Source organism: Arachis duranensis, chromosome 9 (genome assembly GCF_000817695.3).
Source record: "Arachis duranensis cultivar V14167 chromosome 9, aradu.V14167.gnm2.J7QH, whole genome shotgun sequence".
NCBI lineage: Eukaryota > Viridiplantae > Streptophyta > Magnoliopsida > Fabales > Fabaceae > Arachis > Arachis duranensis.
In genome coordinates this window covers 116,674,922-116,692,390 of record NC_029780.3, presented here as the reverse complement: position 1 = coordinate 116,692,390, position 17,469 = coordinate 116,674,922, and the positions used below count along the sequence as shown (strand labels likewise).

Genomic DNA, 17,469 nt, shown 5'->3' with positions numbered 1-17,469 from the left:
GAACGTGATCTATCTGGATTTGATCAACTTCTCAAAATATGATAATTTTAACATGCTTCCATTTCTAATTTCATCACCTGAATCACGTGTGGATCATCCTCGCAGAAAATATATAATTAAATAAATAAAACCGACTTTCTTTTCTTTAAAAAATATAAATATATATTATATGTATTACAGAAAATAATTCTTCTTATAGTATTGAGTATTAATAGGACTACTTAGCTGGTAAAATTATCTCTCTCAAAATTTTAAAAAAGTTACATACTAATTATTTTTAGATATATAATTATTTCTATACGTACTTTAATTTAATTTTTTCGAATAAATAATTTTATGATAATATTATAATTTTTATGATAAAAGAGTAAAATTCATCAATCTTTATTATCATTCTATGTATGCATAAAATAAAGAGAATAAAGATATTAGAAAATGGAATTCTATTTTTCATTAATTTTATCCATAGATTACATAATATTGTGTTGTTGCACTACTAATAAAGTAGAAGTACCATAACCTTTTAATAAGGCACTTATATATCAAGTGTTTTATCAAACATTATTATAGCTAGCAATTTTTAAATTGAAAACTTTCGTTTTCTGAATCCTTGTAACTTGAAGCCATAATGAACCTAATTTATTAGTACTGGTTATGTGTTTAATTTTCTTGTCATGCATACGTATGACAATAAACTTTTTTGGTCTTATCTATATATATATGTCCCACCATTTTACGTTGATATCTAAAAATGAAGATGCAGTTAAATTTAAGGATCAATAATATTATTTTAGATGTCAACGTAACCAATATTTTTAGTTATATAGGTTTATTGTATATAATAAGATCGATGCATATGTACATTAATGTTCATATAATATTTTTATCTTTATTTGGATGATATTCATTGTCGTTTACTATATATTAGAGTGTATTTGTAATTACAAATTTTACAAGAGAGAGAGCTTCTCTTTTATGAAAAGTGCTGGAATACACAAAATAAAGATAAATTATCTATGATAAAAAAAATATATTGAAGAGCTTAAAAGATCAATTTAAAATATTCTATTTGTGTGGTTAATATTCATTTCTTATTCAACTATTATAATTTACTTTAATGTAATGGTTCATGAAAATGTCAAATTAAAATTATACCCCAATTCTAAATGCTACACTAATAATCCTTCCTTATCTTATGAACTTACTTTTTTTGTTCTCCATGGCCATTTCTCTCATATGCTACATCTATATATATGAATAACTGAAAATAATAAGACTGAATATAAATTATAAAAATATCAATAATTAAACTTTTATTTTTCAATTTAGATATACTTTTCCATCGTTAATTAGAGTCGGAGTGAGCAGAGTGGAAAAACCTGCATACACTAAAAGCTCAAAAGATGAGAGAGAGAGCATTAAAACACCTGGCATCCCAAGTTCCCATACTACTCATCTATAGCAGAAGCCCAAAAACTTAAAAGGATTTGCCGATTTGGTATCGACACTTGTTAGGAAAATTATTTAACTATGAAGGGGAGCCGTGTCTGCGTTTTGAACACATTTTTGACACGACACTCATCGACACTTGTCCGACATGCTTGTTTGCTGTGTCCAAATTGTGTTTCAATAAAAAACAAAATTTTTTTTCCAGACACACTTAAACACACCTAAATATCATCATATGTCAGCGTGTTCGGTCTTATTCTTAATATATATTCTTAAAATAAATTTAGATATAGTATATATTATTATTTATTAAAACAAAAAATATTTTAAATACTTGATATAATTAAAATAAGACATTAAAAATAATTAAAAAAATTAATTTATGTTTAATCTCAATAAAATATCAAAATATTATAACGATTTATCTAAAAAATACTTTATATTTTATATGTGTGCGTGTCTCCGTGTCTTATAAGATTTTAAAATTCACGTGTCGGCGTGTCCCGTGTCGTGTCCGTGTCAGTGTTTGGACATCATAGGTCATGGATAATCTGTAAGCCAAAGAATCAACTGAGACTGGTGTCATGGCTAATCACTTATGACTTAAGTGACTACTAAAAAAAGTCAATTTTATCCATATGTATGCATCTTATCATTTACTTGCTCTTATATAAGTAAGTATGAAATGCTGATCAAAGAATAGACAAAGTTTGCTATGAGCAGTTCGGATACGTCTACTTTATCTCTCAACACATAAGTAAAGAACATAATTAATCCAATGTTAAACTACTTTGGTAATCAAATTTTGAACAATTCAAGAATCTAAGATTTGTCATTCATGCTTCCAAATACATATATAACTCAATCTATTGTCGTTGCCATGCTTAATGTAATGAGTACCTCCTTAGAAGCGCACATTTGAGGGCAATATTTGCACAAAAAAATATTTTATTAATGTATATCGTTACACCTTATTCCCTCAAAAAATTATTTTATTCAATGTTAAAGTAAAACAATTGTGTTATGAAAACTTGAGGAACATAGGTCCAACTATATTATGCAGACATAAAGACAAGGTCTAGAAAGAAGTAATTCATGGCATGAGAAACTAATCATAAAAAGTGATGCAATAAAATTATATCCTTTTTGCCAGTAAACTATAAGAACCACAATATCTACAACTAAGTTAATAACTTATGTAGAGTTAAATTTTGTTTCAAACTATAGTCATTTCCCCTCAATTTCATCTATACCTTACGCATATGGAGTAGTATATAATCACGAGATAAAAGCATAGAGAAAAAAGAAAATCATATTGGTTATGATGGAGTATAACAAAATTTCATCTATACCTCATTGCTTCCTTAATTATGATGGAGTATAACAAAATTTACCTTAACCAATAATCATTCATATAGAAAAAAGGAAATCATATTGGTATACATGTTCATGTTGCAAACATTAGTCCATTAGATAAGTTATGACTACCAAAGCATAAAAGTACATGATATTCTAGTAGATGTGGCCTACCAGAGATGCATTACCTAAATAATGCATAATAAGGTTTAACATATATCCTTTTCCACTAAGGATAACGACATAAAAGATGGAATTAATCACTAAAAGTAGGCTCTAAAGATAGGATACAAAACATGTACCATACTTAACCCTAAAACTAAGTTGATTACAAATGGCAGAGGTAATTCAGACTAACCATACCATGTGGCTCCTAATAACCTTCCTCAAACTAAATGCACTCTCAAATCTTGACTTCAAACCAGGTATAATGTCTCATGATACACATGCAGTAACCTAATCCTTACTTTATCTTCATATTCTACCCAGTGAAGAGTTTTCCTAGTGTTGTCCATGGGAGTGTATTGGTAGATGTAAAAGTGTGAAAAGTGTGAATCATCTACGCCATCTTCTTCAAAATGCCTTTCTTTTATTTGTATTATATATTCATCAACAAAGATGGTAGGAGTAAAGAGAGAGGCAACGCCAATATACATGAACAACATTGTCCATGCTTGCTCCTCCTTAGTAACAGTAACATGCCAAATAGAAGTGTTGAATACTTCCTCATCATGATTAGATTAGGCAAGGCAAACCTTTTGGTTCAGGAGCATGAGCATATAGCAATGAGCCAAAGCCTGTTGAGGAACGAAAATTTTTTGAAAAGTGTTAGATAATAAGGAGAAGCATACGATATATGGGGATCTTCTTTCAACATCCTCAAATGAGCATGTAACCAATAAATTGATCAATCAAATATAACATATGTAGCATCTAAGGTTACAACATATGGTGGACATGTTATGATCACATTCCAGTTTCTTCTAAAGCCTGTATATATTGAAAGTGTGCATGAAGAACTTTCTGAATCTTCCATTGCATTCATCCATTGCAGTTGCAAATTTCATTGAGTTACTACTTTTACGCATAACATTCACTTATATCTCTTCTCTTTAGTTTACTTATCTAATTTATATTTTCAGTCATTTCTATGTTTTTTTAATTTATTCCCAACTTTTGACGTATGAAAATAGTACTGTATCTCCTTTTATTTTTATAAATTTAATGTAAAAAAAATAATTTTTTTTGTCTTATCAATTTGATGCAGAAAGAAAATAGTTTCTTTTTATTTGATATCTGTTTTTATTTTTTTATATGTCTTTGACTATTAATGATTGAATGAAAAGTTTCATAAATATTTTGTTAATTATTTTTAAATGCTTTGTAATAATTTTTTTTCATTTTCTAAAATATTGATTATGTAGAGTATTATGTTCAAAATTTGAATACATAAATATTTACTTTAAAACTAAATTAAATTATTAATTTTGTCTACCACAATATTATTTTTTATTAATTATTAGTTTGACAGATAACACAATAAATGTAGCAATATAAAAACTTTATTAATTGATTTTTCAAATAATTTGGCGACCTAAAATAAGAATTTTGTTAATTGATTTTATTAATTTCTTTTTTTTTAATCTATTTTACATTAGATAATATTATTTTTTATTAATTATTAGATTGACATATAACATTTAAATGTGGCAAGATATGAACTATTGTATACATTTTTTTATTGTTTCAACCTTTATGATTATTTTCTTCTCTTTATTTTTCTATTTCATGAGCCATGTAAGTTTTAATTTATTATATATATATTATACGTCTAACAACAATATATAAAGCCAATACAGAGAGTTGACTATGATTTTGGTGTCCAATTTTTTGGACTATATTAATCCTACAATAAACTATTTTGGAAACTAAATTATAATGACAAAATAGACATAAAATTTATTTTGAAAAATCCAATAACTTCCCATTAAAATGACAGTTTTAAAAAATGAAAGACAGTCTGTAAATTGCTAATAAATAAAAAGAAAATGGACTGGTATGAATATCAATATCTTCACATTCTTCATCATCTTCATGCTTTGTTTAATTCTATGTTAGTTTTAGTTTATATCGTTTGTTCTATCAATATCTTCATGCTTTGTTAGTTTTAATTTATATCGTTTGTTCTGTCATTGTCTTCATTCTTTATCATGTTCATATTTTGTTTAATCTTATATTAATTTTAATTTATATCCTTTTGTTTTGAGTACGTTATCCTTTCAGTAGTTTAGTTTTTACTTTTCTGTATTTTTCTTGCTATTCTATTATTCTCCTTTCTTCAATACTCTCGCCTTCGTCTTCTTTCATTGCCTTCGTCAACTGCAGTTGTTAATTTCATTTAGTCTTACAGCAGTTACTATTTTCACATGTAACATCCACTTATATCTTTTCTTCTCTTTAGTTTACTTATCTAATCTATATTTTCAATCATTTATCTGCCTTTTTAATTTATTCTCAACTTTTGACATATAAAAATACTACTATGTCTTTTTTTATAAATTTAATGTAGAAAGAAATATTTTTTTTGTCTTATCAATTTGATGCAAAAAGAAAACAGTTTCTTTTTATTTGATATGTGTTTTATGTTTTTTATATGTCCTTACCTATCAGTAATTGAATGAAAGAGTTCTATAAATATTTTGTTAACTTATTTTTTTTAAATTACTTTGTAATAATATTTTTTAATTTTTTAAATATTGATTATGTAGAGTATTATGTTCAAAATTTGAATACATAAATATTTATTTTGAAAATAAATTAAATTATTAATTTTGTCTACCACAATATTATTTATTTTACATATTGGCTAAGTTATTTGATTGGCATATATATAGGACGCAAGAAAATTCGCACCCATCAAAGATTCGTTAAAAACATTAATATGTTAATTTCCTAAACTATCTAAGCTATTAATTATGTAGAGTACTGGATTTGATATTTAATTATATAGAGTACTATGGTTGACATTTATTAATTTCCTAAATTGTATTGCAAAAAAATTAGTTAATTTTATATTATTTATTTGTCACATAATTAACATATAAAAGATAAAAAAAGCCTACACCTATCAGTAGAATGAAAATACTATCTATAACAATATATAAAGCCAATACAGAGAGTTGACCATGACTTTGGTGTCCAATTTTTTTGGACTATATTAACCCTACAATAAACTATTTAATAAAGCAAATTATAAGGACAAAATAGACATAAAATTTGTTTTAAAAAATCTAATAACTTCCCACTAAAATAAAAACAGTTTTGTAAATAACTAACATATATTTTAGTTTATGTATACTCTTTTTAATTAGGATAATGTTATTATCATTTTTTAAATTATATTTTTTCTGATAATATATATACCTCTCTATTGCGAGCTTTTATAATTTAATATTTAAAGATTTTTTACAGAAATTTTAATTTTAATAAAATATGATATAAATAAGATCACATCAATATTAAAATAAAAAAATACTTATCTAATAAATTTAAAGAAAAAATATTATATTAACAAAAAAATAAAATTAATTTTTTAAAAATAATAGAAAAGCGGCTGAACAGGCACGATAGTGCCTGTTGAGCCGCTAGTATCTATAAAAACACTTCTATTAAACACAGTTATAAAAAAAGACATTTTTATTAGACACATCCACGAATACACTTTCATGAAACATAAAAAAATAATATTATCTAATGTAAAATAGATTAAAAATAAAAAAAATTAATAAAATCAATTAACAAAATTCTTATTTTAGGTCGCCAAATTATTTGAAAAATCAATTAATAAAGTTTTTATATTGCTACATTTATTGTGTTATCTGTCAAACTCATAATTAATAAAAAATAATATTGTGGTAGACAAAATTAATAATTTAATTTAGTTTTAAAGTAAATATTTATGTATTCAAATTTCGAACATAATACTCTACATAATCAATATTTTAGAAAATAAAAAAAATATTACAAAGCATTTAAAAATAATTAACAAAATATTTATGAAACTTTTCATTCAATCATTAATAGTCAAAGACATATAAAAAAATAAAAACAGATATCAAATAAAAAGAAACTGTTAAATTATTTTTTTTTACATTAAATTGATAAAAATAAAAGGAGATACAGTACTATTTTCATACGTCAAAAGTTGGGAATAAATTAAAAAAGCATAGAAATGACTGAAAATATAAATTAGATAAGTAAACTAAAGAGAAGAGATATAAGTGAATGTTATGCGTAAAAGTAGTAACTCAATGAAATTTGCAACTGCAATGGATGAATGCAATGGAAGAGGATGGAGGCGAGAGTGTTGAAGAAAGGAGAAGAACAGAACAGCAAGAAAAATATAGAAAAGTAAAATCCAAACTGCAGTGGATGGAGGCAATGGAAGATGCATTGTTATATTTATAGAAGTAACAAAACTGTTTTCATTTTAGTGGGAAGTTAATAGAAGTAACAAAACTGTTTTTATTTTAGTGGGAAGTTATTAGATTTTTTAAAACAAATTTTATGTCTATTTTGTCCTTATAATTTGCTTTATTAAATAGTTTATTGTAGGGTTAATATAGTCCAAAAAAAATAAATTAATTTTTTAATTATTGTTAATGTTTTATTTTAATTATATAAAATATTTTTTGTTTTAATAAATAATAATATATACTATTTCTAAATTTATTTTAAAAATATATGTTAAGAATAAGATCGAACACCGGCAAGATTTGAACCCCCAACTCTAACATTTGCTTAAGTAAACAAGTGAGTTGATTACTCGTGCAACCCAAATTAATTTTTTTTATTTTTTAAATTGTTTGTCAATTGATGGACCCAATCCTATCTTGTTTGAAGCCCATTATTTAAAGCAGTCGGTTGTGGGCCTTGTACCTGTTAGTGGTCATTTGGGCCCATTATCGATTTCAAACTGAAAGTTATTGTGATTTGTGAAACAGGAACACTTCCTTAATGACTACTAATTAATTAATTAATTTTATGAGTTAAGTGATAATCTCCGAGAAACCCACCAAAAACCCTTTTGCATGAGCTTCAGCTTCACCATTCGCACCTCTCAAATTTTCTTACACCAACAATTGTTGTCGGAGAAATTTGGTTTGTCTCAAAAGATTTGATCTTTTGCACATTTAAAATGAGCTCCAAAGATCCCCACACTGATTCACTTGGTATACTCTCTATTCTCTTCCTCATTCACACCTCAACTTTTCATTTTCATTTTTTTTTTCTGTTCTTCAAAATTTCAAGTTTTGTCCTTTTTGTTTTAAAAAAATAGTTTGCTCGAGTTATGTATCGTTCTAGCCACTATTGGATCAGGATTGACATGGGTTGTCCTCAAAATTCAATTTTTGTTTGTGGTTTTTGATGTTAGATTGCTAGCCAGAGAATGCTCCATAGTGGTTTTTCGTTATTCATTTCCCTTTCTTCTCAGGCCCCTGAATGAGTAGCTTATCTATTGCGTTTAAAATCAATGCTTTTGAAAATTGAAGTGTCAATTTATGGGCAGAAGTTTTTACTCGGGGCTTGCCTTTGTGGTGTTTGATAAAATGCATTGTCTATACAGATGCGTTGAAGTTTAAAATGTCTGCTCGAAAGGATTCAGATAAGTTCTTCATGTCCATCAGCCAAAGAGAAAAAAAGCCATTTGATGTTTTACGTGCTATGTACGGTAAGAATTGCTATTTCTGTTGAAGATTTAGTAGAGGCATTGATTATAGTACTATTAGTGTTGTGTTTGTTCAATGACATATGTATGATATGGCAGATGGTTGCATTGCTGGAGGTGTTGCCGGAGTCGTTGTAGAAACAGCTTTGTACCCCATTGATACCATCAAAACTCGATTGCAGGTGAATTTAATATATGAGTAAGCTTATAAGGCTACTTCATCTGTGTTTACATCTACATTGTACTTAAGATTTTACATCTCATTCCTTCCTATATTAGGTTGCTCGTGGTGGAGGGCAAATTATCTTGAAAGGTCTATATTCAGGGTTGGCTGGAAATCTTGCTGGTGTCTTACCGTGAGTGAACTCTCTTGTACACCTTACCCTTTGCCATTGATAAAGCATTCATATTTGAGCTAATATTTTTCAGTTTATAATCAATCATTCAATTTAATAAAATGAGAACTTGTCCCATGAATACATAGTTTATGAGATGCATTCTACCTTGTAGTAGCTTAATATTTCATTTAAATGATTTGGACTTATATCTCATTAGTGTTTTAACTTATTCAATCTTATGCTAACTTTCTTCCCTAACTGAAAATATGGGAACTTAAGTCTATAGATTCTGTTTCCTTTGTGGCAATACTTTCTCCTTTTCTTTTACCATGTCAATCCTTAGCTATAGTTTCTCAGGCTTGTGTTTACTAGGTTAATCCTTGTATCGATAAATAACTTATTATCCATCCACTCTTGACAGAGCATCTGCGATTTTTGTTGGTGTGTATGAACCCACAAAGCAAAAATTGCTACGGTCCTTTCCTGAGAATCTCAGTGCCATAGCTCATTTTGTAAGTTAGCTTTCTTTATTATTAAAAATGCATCCATATTATCTTTATGGTGACACCTGACACAACTTTTACCTCTTAAATTCGTTTCATTTTTCAATTTTATTTTTTTTATACTGATACATAGATGTTTCTGAGCATTACATAGTTGGGATAAACCATAGGGTATAAGAAACAAGAGTGGCAGCAAGATTAGTAGATGACCAAAAGCACAAGCATAAATCTGTAATACTAATATTGAAGGGTAAAGGCACTTCTAAACCATCTACCTAAACATATTTATACGATGGAGAATTTTTAATAGTTGGAGGTGTAACTTTACAAATTTTGGTATATAAGTTACATATTTTTGTTTGCTCTAAATAGGTATAATCAATTTTTATTATGTCTTTAGGATAAATTGTCCTACTTATAGTGCCATAAAAACTAAGATATATTAGAGGACATGTAAATGATTAGTTAAACATTTTTGCTATGTGATATTATAAGCTGAGTACAGGCTGCAGGTGCTATTGCAGGAGCTACATCTTCTCTTGTTCGTGTTCCAACTGAGGTAACTGGCTTTGCTCCTTGGATTGAGTATTTTCCCTTCTTCCTTGATCTTGAAGTCCGTTCCTTTTATTCTAGGTTATTAAGCAAAGGATGCAAATGGGTCAATTTAAATCAGCACCAGCTGCTGTGCGTCTTATCGTTGCCAATGAGGGTTTTAAAGGTCTTTATGCGGTATGGCTTACTTAATTGCATTTTTTTGGAATGGACATTTAAATACTGGTTCAGTTTTTGTTCGTGAATGTCGAGTACATCCTAGTTTTGGTTTTTGTTTTGCCTGCCTTGATCTGTATTTTGATTTTTTGAGATTGAAGGGATATGGGTCTTTCTTATTGCGAGATCTACCATTCGATGCCATACAATTCTGTATCTATGAGCAGCTCCGGATCGGTTATAAGCTAGCAGTAAGCCTACTATTTATTGTATTTTTTATTATTGTTTCTCTCACATTAACACACACACGCAAATGAAACATTTTCCTTTTTCTGTTCACATAAGAAGCTTTGTAAAAAGTGATTTGGGGGTGTTTCTGTTCTTGGCAGGCAAAAAGAGACCTAAACGATCCAGAAAATGCTATGCTCGGGGCATTTGCTGGTACTTTCATATCCCTTAGAAGCTTGCTTCGGAGTATTCAAGGACTCATATATTTGTGCTTCCATTTAAACTGAGTCTACATTCATGAATCACTCAAAAAAGAATGTTTTCTTTAATTTTGTGGTATATATTGTTTGTTTGCTACTCTCTCTGTTCCATAATGATGGTGGTTTTGATTTTTTTGTTACATTCATATACCAATGTATATAGATTCAAATCAATATATGAACTGAGGATGGTAATTTCGATACCTGATAGGTGCCATAACTGGAGCAGTAACAACACCTCTTGATGTAGTAAAAACAAGACTAATGGTTCAGGTGCCTAAGAGTTTTATTTGTTTATTCCCTTAAATTAAGGTATGGGATTGATTTGAAATATGGTAATGTTTGGCTCTCTCTCATTAACATCAGGGATCACAAAACCATTACAAAGGCATTTATGATTGTGTCAACACAATAGTTAAAGCAGAAGGAACTCATGCTCTTTTTAAGGTAGTGTAACATTGTAATCATTCATTGTAATTCTAAGGGTGTTTTTTGGTTTTCATTTTCATTTTATGTTTTTATTATAAAACTTCTTTTTTGGGTATTGAAATGGGGCCCGAGCCCAAAATCATTATTATATAATTCTAACTCTAAATCAATCTTACATGTCTATTTTTCTGCAGGGTATGGGGCCAAGAGTGTTGTGGATAGGAATTGGTGGTTCAATATTTTTTGGTGTTCTTGAGAAGACAAAGCAAATTCTTGCTCAGAGGCATCCAAAAGCTTAGGCTCACAATTGATCTTAGCCCAAAAGATCGATAGTTAAAAAGAAAGGGATTTGACCAACTTGGGTTGGTCTAGTAGTTCGCTTAAGTAAAGTGTCTCCAATCCCGCCTTATATATGCAGTAATTTGGCGGCAAACTCTTAAATAGAGCTCAGGTCTACGATGTATTAATCATTCGCCTATTGGGTTGGGAATACCGTAAAAAATAAAAACAAAAGGACTTTGGTCATGTTTGAGATTTGGATCTAATTATGAGTCTCAAAAAATACATGGGCCAAACAGCCTCTAGATCTCTCTGAGAACTAGTAGCATCAGGCCCATATACACATGAAATAATTCGATGTTGTTTGTGTAGTGACTTTAATTCCAAAAACATCTTCCAAGTTTTGACTCCTAACTCCTAAGAGGAAGTGTATGTAATGTGTGAAAAATAGGGACTTAATATGTTCTATTGACAAAAAAAAAAGAGTTTCTCTACAAAATAATTTAGCTCCTCAATATTGCATGGTTGAAGTGCGAGGAAAAAATTGCTATGAAATATTGAGATCAGCTCACATCAATTTTTACGAGATTATTTGCTTTCATATAAGATTTGAGGTAGTGTTTATTTTGTTCTTGAAATTCGTTCGATGAGTCAATTAATTATTCTATATATTAAAATGACAAACTAAATCTTACACTTTCAAAAACATGATTCTTTTAGTCAGTGAGTCTCATCATTTTTAGTGTAGTGAGACTTCAGCATGTAATAGTTAATTGCCCACGAACATTCTTTAATTGTGGTTAATTAAGTTTCATAAACTACTTTTGACAATAAAATTAATCACAATTCAAAGTTATCATCATCAAGTAACCATTGCAATACCAAGGTGGCATTTAATTGTCCATATTAGCATTACTAACATATGTGACAACGAAAGTTTAGCCAAGAGACTAATAAGAATCATATTTTTAAAGGAACTTACTTAATCATTTTAAAAAGTTAGACTAAATTGACTCATCAAACCAATTTCAAAGATCAAAATGAGTATTACATAAATTATAAATATAGGCATAACTCTTTCAATAAATCAACAAAGGAATAGAGTAACATTAGCCATCTGCAAAAAGTAATTGCATAGGACTAACTAATTTTATGTAATATTTGAACTTACATTAACCATATGAAAAATATTTTTACATATTACATGGGAAAAAGGTCTTTCCTTCTTCACCCACCCTAATATACAACAAAATTTAATAATACAAACAACAAATCTATCAATTGCCTCAAACCACAGCAGTTCTCTTTGCAACTGGTGACAATCTCTGTGTGGAAAATTTTAGTTTTCCTCTCCTCAGAAGTAATAAGCATAAGAACCCTAAAGTAGCAATGAAAATCAAGTACAACTCCAAATGGAACCCCCCAAGAAAATGAACAAATTGTAGTGTTCTTTTATTGTTACAATTGCAATCATAGTCATTTTGTAGTACACTGCCTTTGACAGTGAATTCAGGATCAAGAACAAAATCCAGTGACACAGCTCCTTCATCCAACCATATAGTTGTGTTCTTCGATTTGTACCCGGGCATTGTTGCCACCACTGCAATTTAGATTAAGAAATTGATTATAAACTCTACAAAAATTATAGAACTTAAGGATAATATATATCATATTCAAGAAGATAATATATATCTAAGTTTTGCATGATAATATTCAATTTGAGATAATTTTAAATTTTTCTTTTTCGTTCAACAATAATTCTTTTTTTGCCCAATAATTGTATTCTTCAATCATGATACATTATTATAAGAATATAATCCAAAATATATCATTTTACCTTCATATTTATCTTTTGGGGCAAGTAAGCGATGATAATCAGCAAAGGTTTTTCCAGCTCTAACCTGTTGGTTAGTACATCATAAAAATGAAGCTCAAAGTCAAACACTCATTTAATGATGTCAGAATTTAATGGTGGAAGGATCAACTATAGGATATGAAAAACATTTGAAAGGTCTAAGAAAGTAGGATGAACATAGTTCACATTGTGGAATCCGAAAAATATTTGCGATAAGATATAAAATGTAGCATTTTCAAGAACTCGCGTCAAACTAAGATGTCATGTTCTAATTGAACAAAAATAGAAACAGATGTGATATCCAAACATACCGTGTAATTTATTCCTGTGATGGAAATAATGCCTGGTAACGGCCTTCCATCGTGCGAAGAATATATTCTTCCATGCAATCCGGTCTACAGAGTAGATAACAAATAGTTAAGCAATCCAATAAAAATCAATGGGAAGAAGTGAAGAACACCTAAGAATCTTACAACAGATCTCTCACATATAAGTTTGAAATTGAAATGGTCACCTTCTCTATGTTCAACTAACTATAACAGAATGAACACAAGGTATTGGTGATTTATGTACACTCAATGGAATTCTCTCTTATATCCTCTCTCTAGTGGCTTAAGGAACCGACCAAGGGTTTTTGGATGTTTCGAGTAAAAGAAGAGGATAGAGATTTGAGATTTTACATCTTTTCTTTAGGCGTAAAGTATATAAACAGAAATAGTATACCTTTACAAGGCTTGCAACAAGATTAAGCAGGCTCATCTTGTTGTATCTCCAAATGATAGGAAGCTGCATATTAACATACAGTACACAGGAGTCAAGAACTAAGAAAAGATATTGCAATTTAAACAGGAAAAAACAAAAATGAAAAAGAAAAAGACAAGATCATAAAAAATGGATAATATTTTTTTATCTGATGGAGCAGACACTGTGGTAAAAGTTGTAGAAGTGAATGGAATGTAGTACTCTAAAGTTTGGCTTTTATCAACGCTCAGATATGGAAGAAAGAACCAACCTCGGCAGCATTAGGCCATTTATTGTCGCTGACTTCCAAAGTCAATTCGAAACATCCGGCATGTATATAGTTCCAGTCTTGCATTCCTCCATATATTGGGTACCTGCAGTGAGTATCTTCTGAAATAATTTATGAACATATTGAGAAGAGAACATAAACTTCAGCAATTAATTTCAAGTTATTGCTTTCGGATAACCATACCAAGATGCTCCATTTGTAATCCCCCCAGGAAATTCCTTGCTTGTAGACATGTTGTAGTGAGAGTGACTATATATACTTGCCATGAACTGAAATGTCTCATCATCGGGACATCCAAAATAGCTCGTACTGTAATCCATTCATATCAAAAGACAATATCATGTCATAAAGAACTCAAGATGGTTTGAAAGCAATTAGAGACAAATCTAACATAGTATAAGTGATCTTCAAGAAATAAAGCTAGATAACCATATTCCATCTAACAAGCGGTAATATTAAAACAAGTGAAAGCTTCATTGCCATATTCCAACTAAGAAGTTGTAAATTAAGACATGTGAAGAAAGGAAAAATAATTCACCACCTTCTATCTTTAGTTCCATCCCAAGGATAATTTGCCACAAGTGCTCCCTGAGGTAAAGAAAGAACAATCCATGAGTAAATTTCACAACTAGAATCTAGATATAATAGTTTATGAAAACAAAATCTGCAGCTAGTTTATAGTTGTAATCAATTCTACAAGATCAAGTATACAAGATTGAATCACATAGGTTGGTCTTTCAACTACAAAATGGAAAACAAATGAACATAAGTTGTGTTTACATGGGAAAAAGATATTCAGTTTAGTTCCTAACAGAGATTTTGATTTAAAGAACAAAGTTGTAAACGAAAAACTACCTGGAAAAAAGAAAGAATGATCTCAGAATTATAGAAAGAAGGAGGCATGCACTGGAAACTGGCTGCCTTTTTATTCTAGATTTTGAAAAGAAAAAAGTTTTCAATAACTTTTACCAACAATACTTATATCCATTAACCAAACCAGTTTAACTTAATCTACAGCAGGATCCGCATAAGTGGAATAAAATCAGAAAATAAACATCTCGGCCCAGAGTAGACATCACAAAAATATGACATGAATCCCAAAGAAGTAATACCCCATGCAAAGTGGCAGATGCTGTGAATCGAATATCCTTCGCCCAATTTATTATGGCTCTTGTCTCAGGTTGCCGAGAATCCTCATTATAATTCAGGGGAAAGAACTGTAATTTCATTTGAGATAGACACCTGAGGTTAATGCCAACATGATCTCTAGAAATATATACATTATAACACAAAATATTTCAATACATCATTATCCAGAAAGAAAAAGCACATGGTCCTACTACTAAAAACATCGATAAAAGGCAACATTAAGTTTAGATTAAGATTCTCATTATAGTATAGATTAGTTTGCTATGAAAAGATATACCTGGTCAGGAAAATCCCGGTTCAAATCAACTTCATTTGCATTACCACGTTTTCTTAAACTATACCCATCAGGGTTCATTGATGGAAGTATATGAAGGTGAACATTCTCCACGATCAATGTTGCCTGAAAAATTTCATAGAAGGTTGGCATTTTAAGCACAAAGATCAAATTATAGAATAACTAGAGTTAGACTGAAAAATGCAGGATTTGAATACTGAGAATGATAAATGATTCCAGCATACTGTAGATTTTGTAGCTTATATCCATGTATTAAATGAACATATAAAATAAGTACATGGCATTTGCTCATCTAAAATTTGAAACTGAAATGATGGTGTTTTTCCACCCTCCGTTTTCTCAAGAAATCATATGAGTTGATATATACCTAGTACTATTTCTTTTCTATTATTTACTAAATAAAATAAGTTTCAACGAAAAAAATTGGAAACAAAAAGGATGTAGGATAATTCAAATTTTACCAATAACTATAATTTGTGTTTTCAATATTATTGCAACAGCTTAAAAACTTTCAATAATTTGTTAGCAATACCAGAAAAACAATAGGGAAAATTGGATTTGGCATGCCACATGGAAGGGGCAAGAGATCAGCATATATTTATGTGCAGAAAGTGGAAGCAAAATACCAGAGGATCTGTCAAATAGTTGTCACATAACCAATTAGCCAGATATATAAGAAGCTCACGGCCCACAGGTTCATCTCCATGTACATTTCCAATATACTGCATCAGCATGATGTTGGTCATAGATTTTCGGAATACAGAATTTCAATATATACTACGGAATTAATTTAACAAGCCAAAAGTAGAAATATGGTGTGGAGCATAAAGACATAGAAAAAGCCTACTAATCCATATGAGTATAGAAAGTCCATCCATTAGGTTATGTATATCGAAATCCTAAGGAAACAAAGAAGAAAAGGAAAACTGGAGAAGAATACATTCTCCATTAAGTTAAAAATCCAAATAAGAGGTAAGTAGTAAAGTTTCACATCTCTTTGTTTAATATTTTTACATCTTTTAAGTCTAGTATGTCAAAAGCCTAAAAAAATTGAGAAAAAAAAAAAGAACCATAAGCATCTTGCTTAACTGGCATTGAGTACAAAACACTCACCTTAAATGCAGGTTCAGTCTCTTCTTCTCCTGGCTTGTCAGAAATCTCTATCACCCACTACACGTCGGAAAATAAAGGGATGCAACACTCACTTTTAAAATTGAAACAAATATTTCCAACAATACGCATGTTATGAAAAGGAAAAAGAAATTACCAGTGGAAATCCATGCACACTCTTCCCAATACTAGTAGCCAAATCCAAGAATCCCTCACAGAGAGAAACAAATTTCAAGTCAGTATGTTCATTCACGAAAGCCGTTAGTAAATAATATATTTCGATCTCTAATGTCGTTTGTAGATACATAATTTTGATATATGCAATCAAGAAAGAAAAGAAGCACAGATATGAGAATCACCTGTATATCCTAGAAATGTTGCTGCATCTTTGTCCGAATTGCTTGATGGCCTTTTCAAGGTCAGCATTTGTCATGTATCCTTTGGCCAAATCAACACTGCCAAACAACATTTCAAATACTATAGAACATGAAATCTTATTGCAAGTTAAATGCTACAACAGATGATAGAAATGACTAGACCATAGTTATACAGGGAAATCATGGATTAAGATTACCTTGTCTGAGTCCTTATTACATCGTCCTCGAGCAAATGCCTCGCATGACTTGTATTAATACACTTATCAAAATCTTCAAGTACCAACAACAAAGTAGCAGTTAGAAGAACTTGCAATTTTAGAAAGTCCAGAGTTAAACAACAAGAACTAGCTGAATAAAGCAAATAATCAAATCCAA

At 29.6% G+C, this 17,469-nt stretch overlaps 2 protein-coding genes across 2 annotated transcripts; one reads left to right on the top strand and one right to left on the bottom strand.

The window, feature by feature from the left end:
* Nucleotides 1-7,856: 7,856 nt before the first annotated feature.
* Nucleotides 7,857-11,311, top strand: LOC107467900 (S-adenosylmethionine carrier 1, chloroplastic/mitochondrial). The gene is made up of 12 exons (XM_016087123.3): nucleotides 7,857-8,036; nucleotides 8,432-8,536; nucleotides 8,633-8,715; nucleotides 8,813-8,889; nucleotides 9,293-9,383; nucleotides 9,880-9,933; nucleotides 10,008-10,103; nucleotides 10,244-10,333; nucleotides 10,472-10,523; nucleotides 10,782-10,843; nucleotides 10,937-11,017; nucleotides 11,194-11,311. Exons 1-12 carry the CDS (start codon nucleotides 8,003-8,005, stop codon nucleotides 11,296-11,298), a joined length of 930 nt encoding a protein of 309 aa, XP_015942609.1. The 5' UTR covers nucleotides 7,857-8,002; the 3' UTR covers nucleotides 11,299-11,311.
* A 1,050-nt stretch (nucleotides 11,312-12,361) lies between these two features.
* On the bottom strand, nucleotides 12,362-17,450 carry LOC107467853 (carboxypeptidase SOL1). The gene is made up of 14 exons (XM_016087069.3): nucleotides 17,292-17,450; nucleotides 17,077-17,172; nucleotides 16,875-16,905; nucleotides 16,721-16,777; nucleotides 16,234-16,329; nucleotides 15,590-15,712; nucleotides 15,276-15,380; nucleotides 14,705-14,751; nucleotides 14,347-14,472; nucleotides 14,146-14,248; nucleotides 13,857-13,919; nucleotides 13,445-13,528; nucleotides 13,116-13,179; nucleotides 12,362-12,878 (listed from the first exon to the last, which is right to left on the bottom strand). Exons 2-14 carry the CDS (start codon nucleotides 17,148-17,150, stop codon nucleotides 12,565-12,567), a joined length of 1,287 nt encoding a protein of 428 aa, XP_015942555.1. The 5' UTR covers nucleotides 17,151-17,172; nucleotides 17,292-17,450; the 3' UTR covers nucleotides 12,362-12,564.
* Nucleotides 17,451-17,469: the final 19 nt, after the last annotated feature.

Coding starts and splice junctions, on each gene's coding strand:
- LOC107467900 (XM_016087123.3), top strand. CDS start 8,003: ATGAGCTCCAAAGATCCCCACACTGATTCACTTG. Junction 9,384..9,879: donor TCAGTGCCATAGCTCATTTT/GTAAGTTAGCTT, acceptor AGCTGAGTACAG/GCTGCAGGTGCTATTGCAGG. Junction 11,018..11,193: donor GAACTCATGCTCTTTTTAAG/GTAGTGTAACAT, acceptor ATTTTTCTGCAG/GGTATGGGGCCAAGAGTGTT.
- LOC107467853 (XM_016087069.3), bottom strand. CDS start 17,150: ATGACAAATGCTGACCTTGAAAAGGCCATCAAGCAATTCGGACAAAGA. Junction 13,529..13,856: donor TTGTTGCAAGCCTTGTAAAG/GTATACTATTTC, acceptor TCTACTCTGTAG/ACCGGATTGCATGGAAGAAT. Junction 12,879..13,115: donor CCCAAAAGATAAATATGAAG/GTAAAATGATAT, acceptor TCTAAATTGCAG/TGGTGGCAACAATGCCCGGG.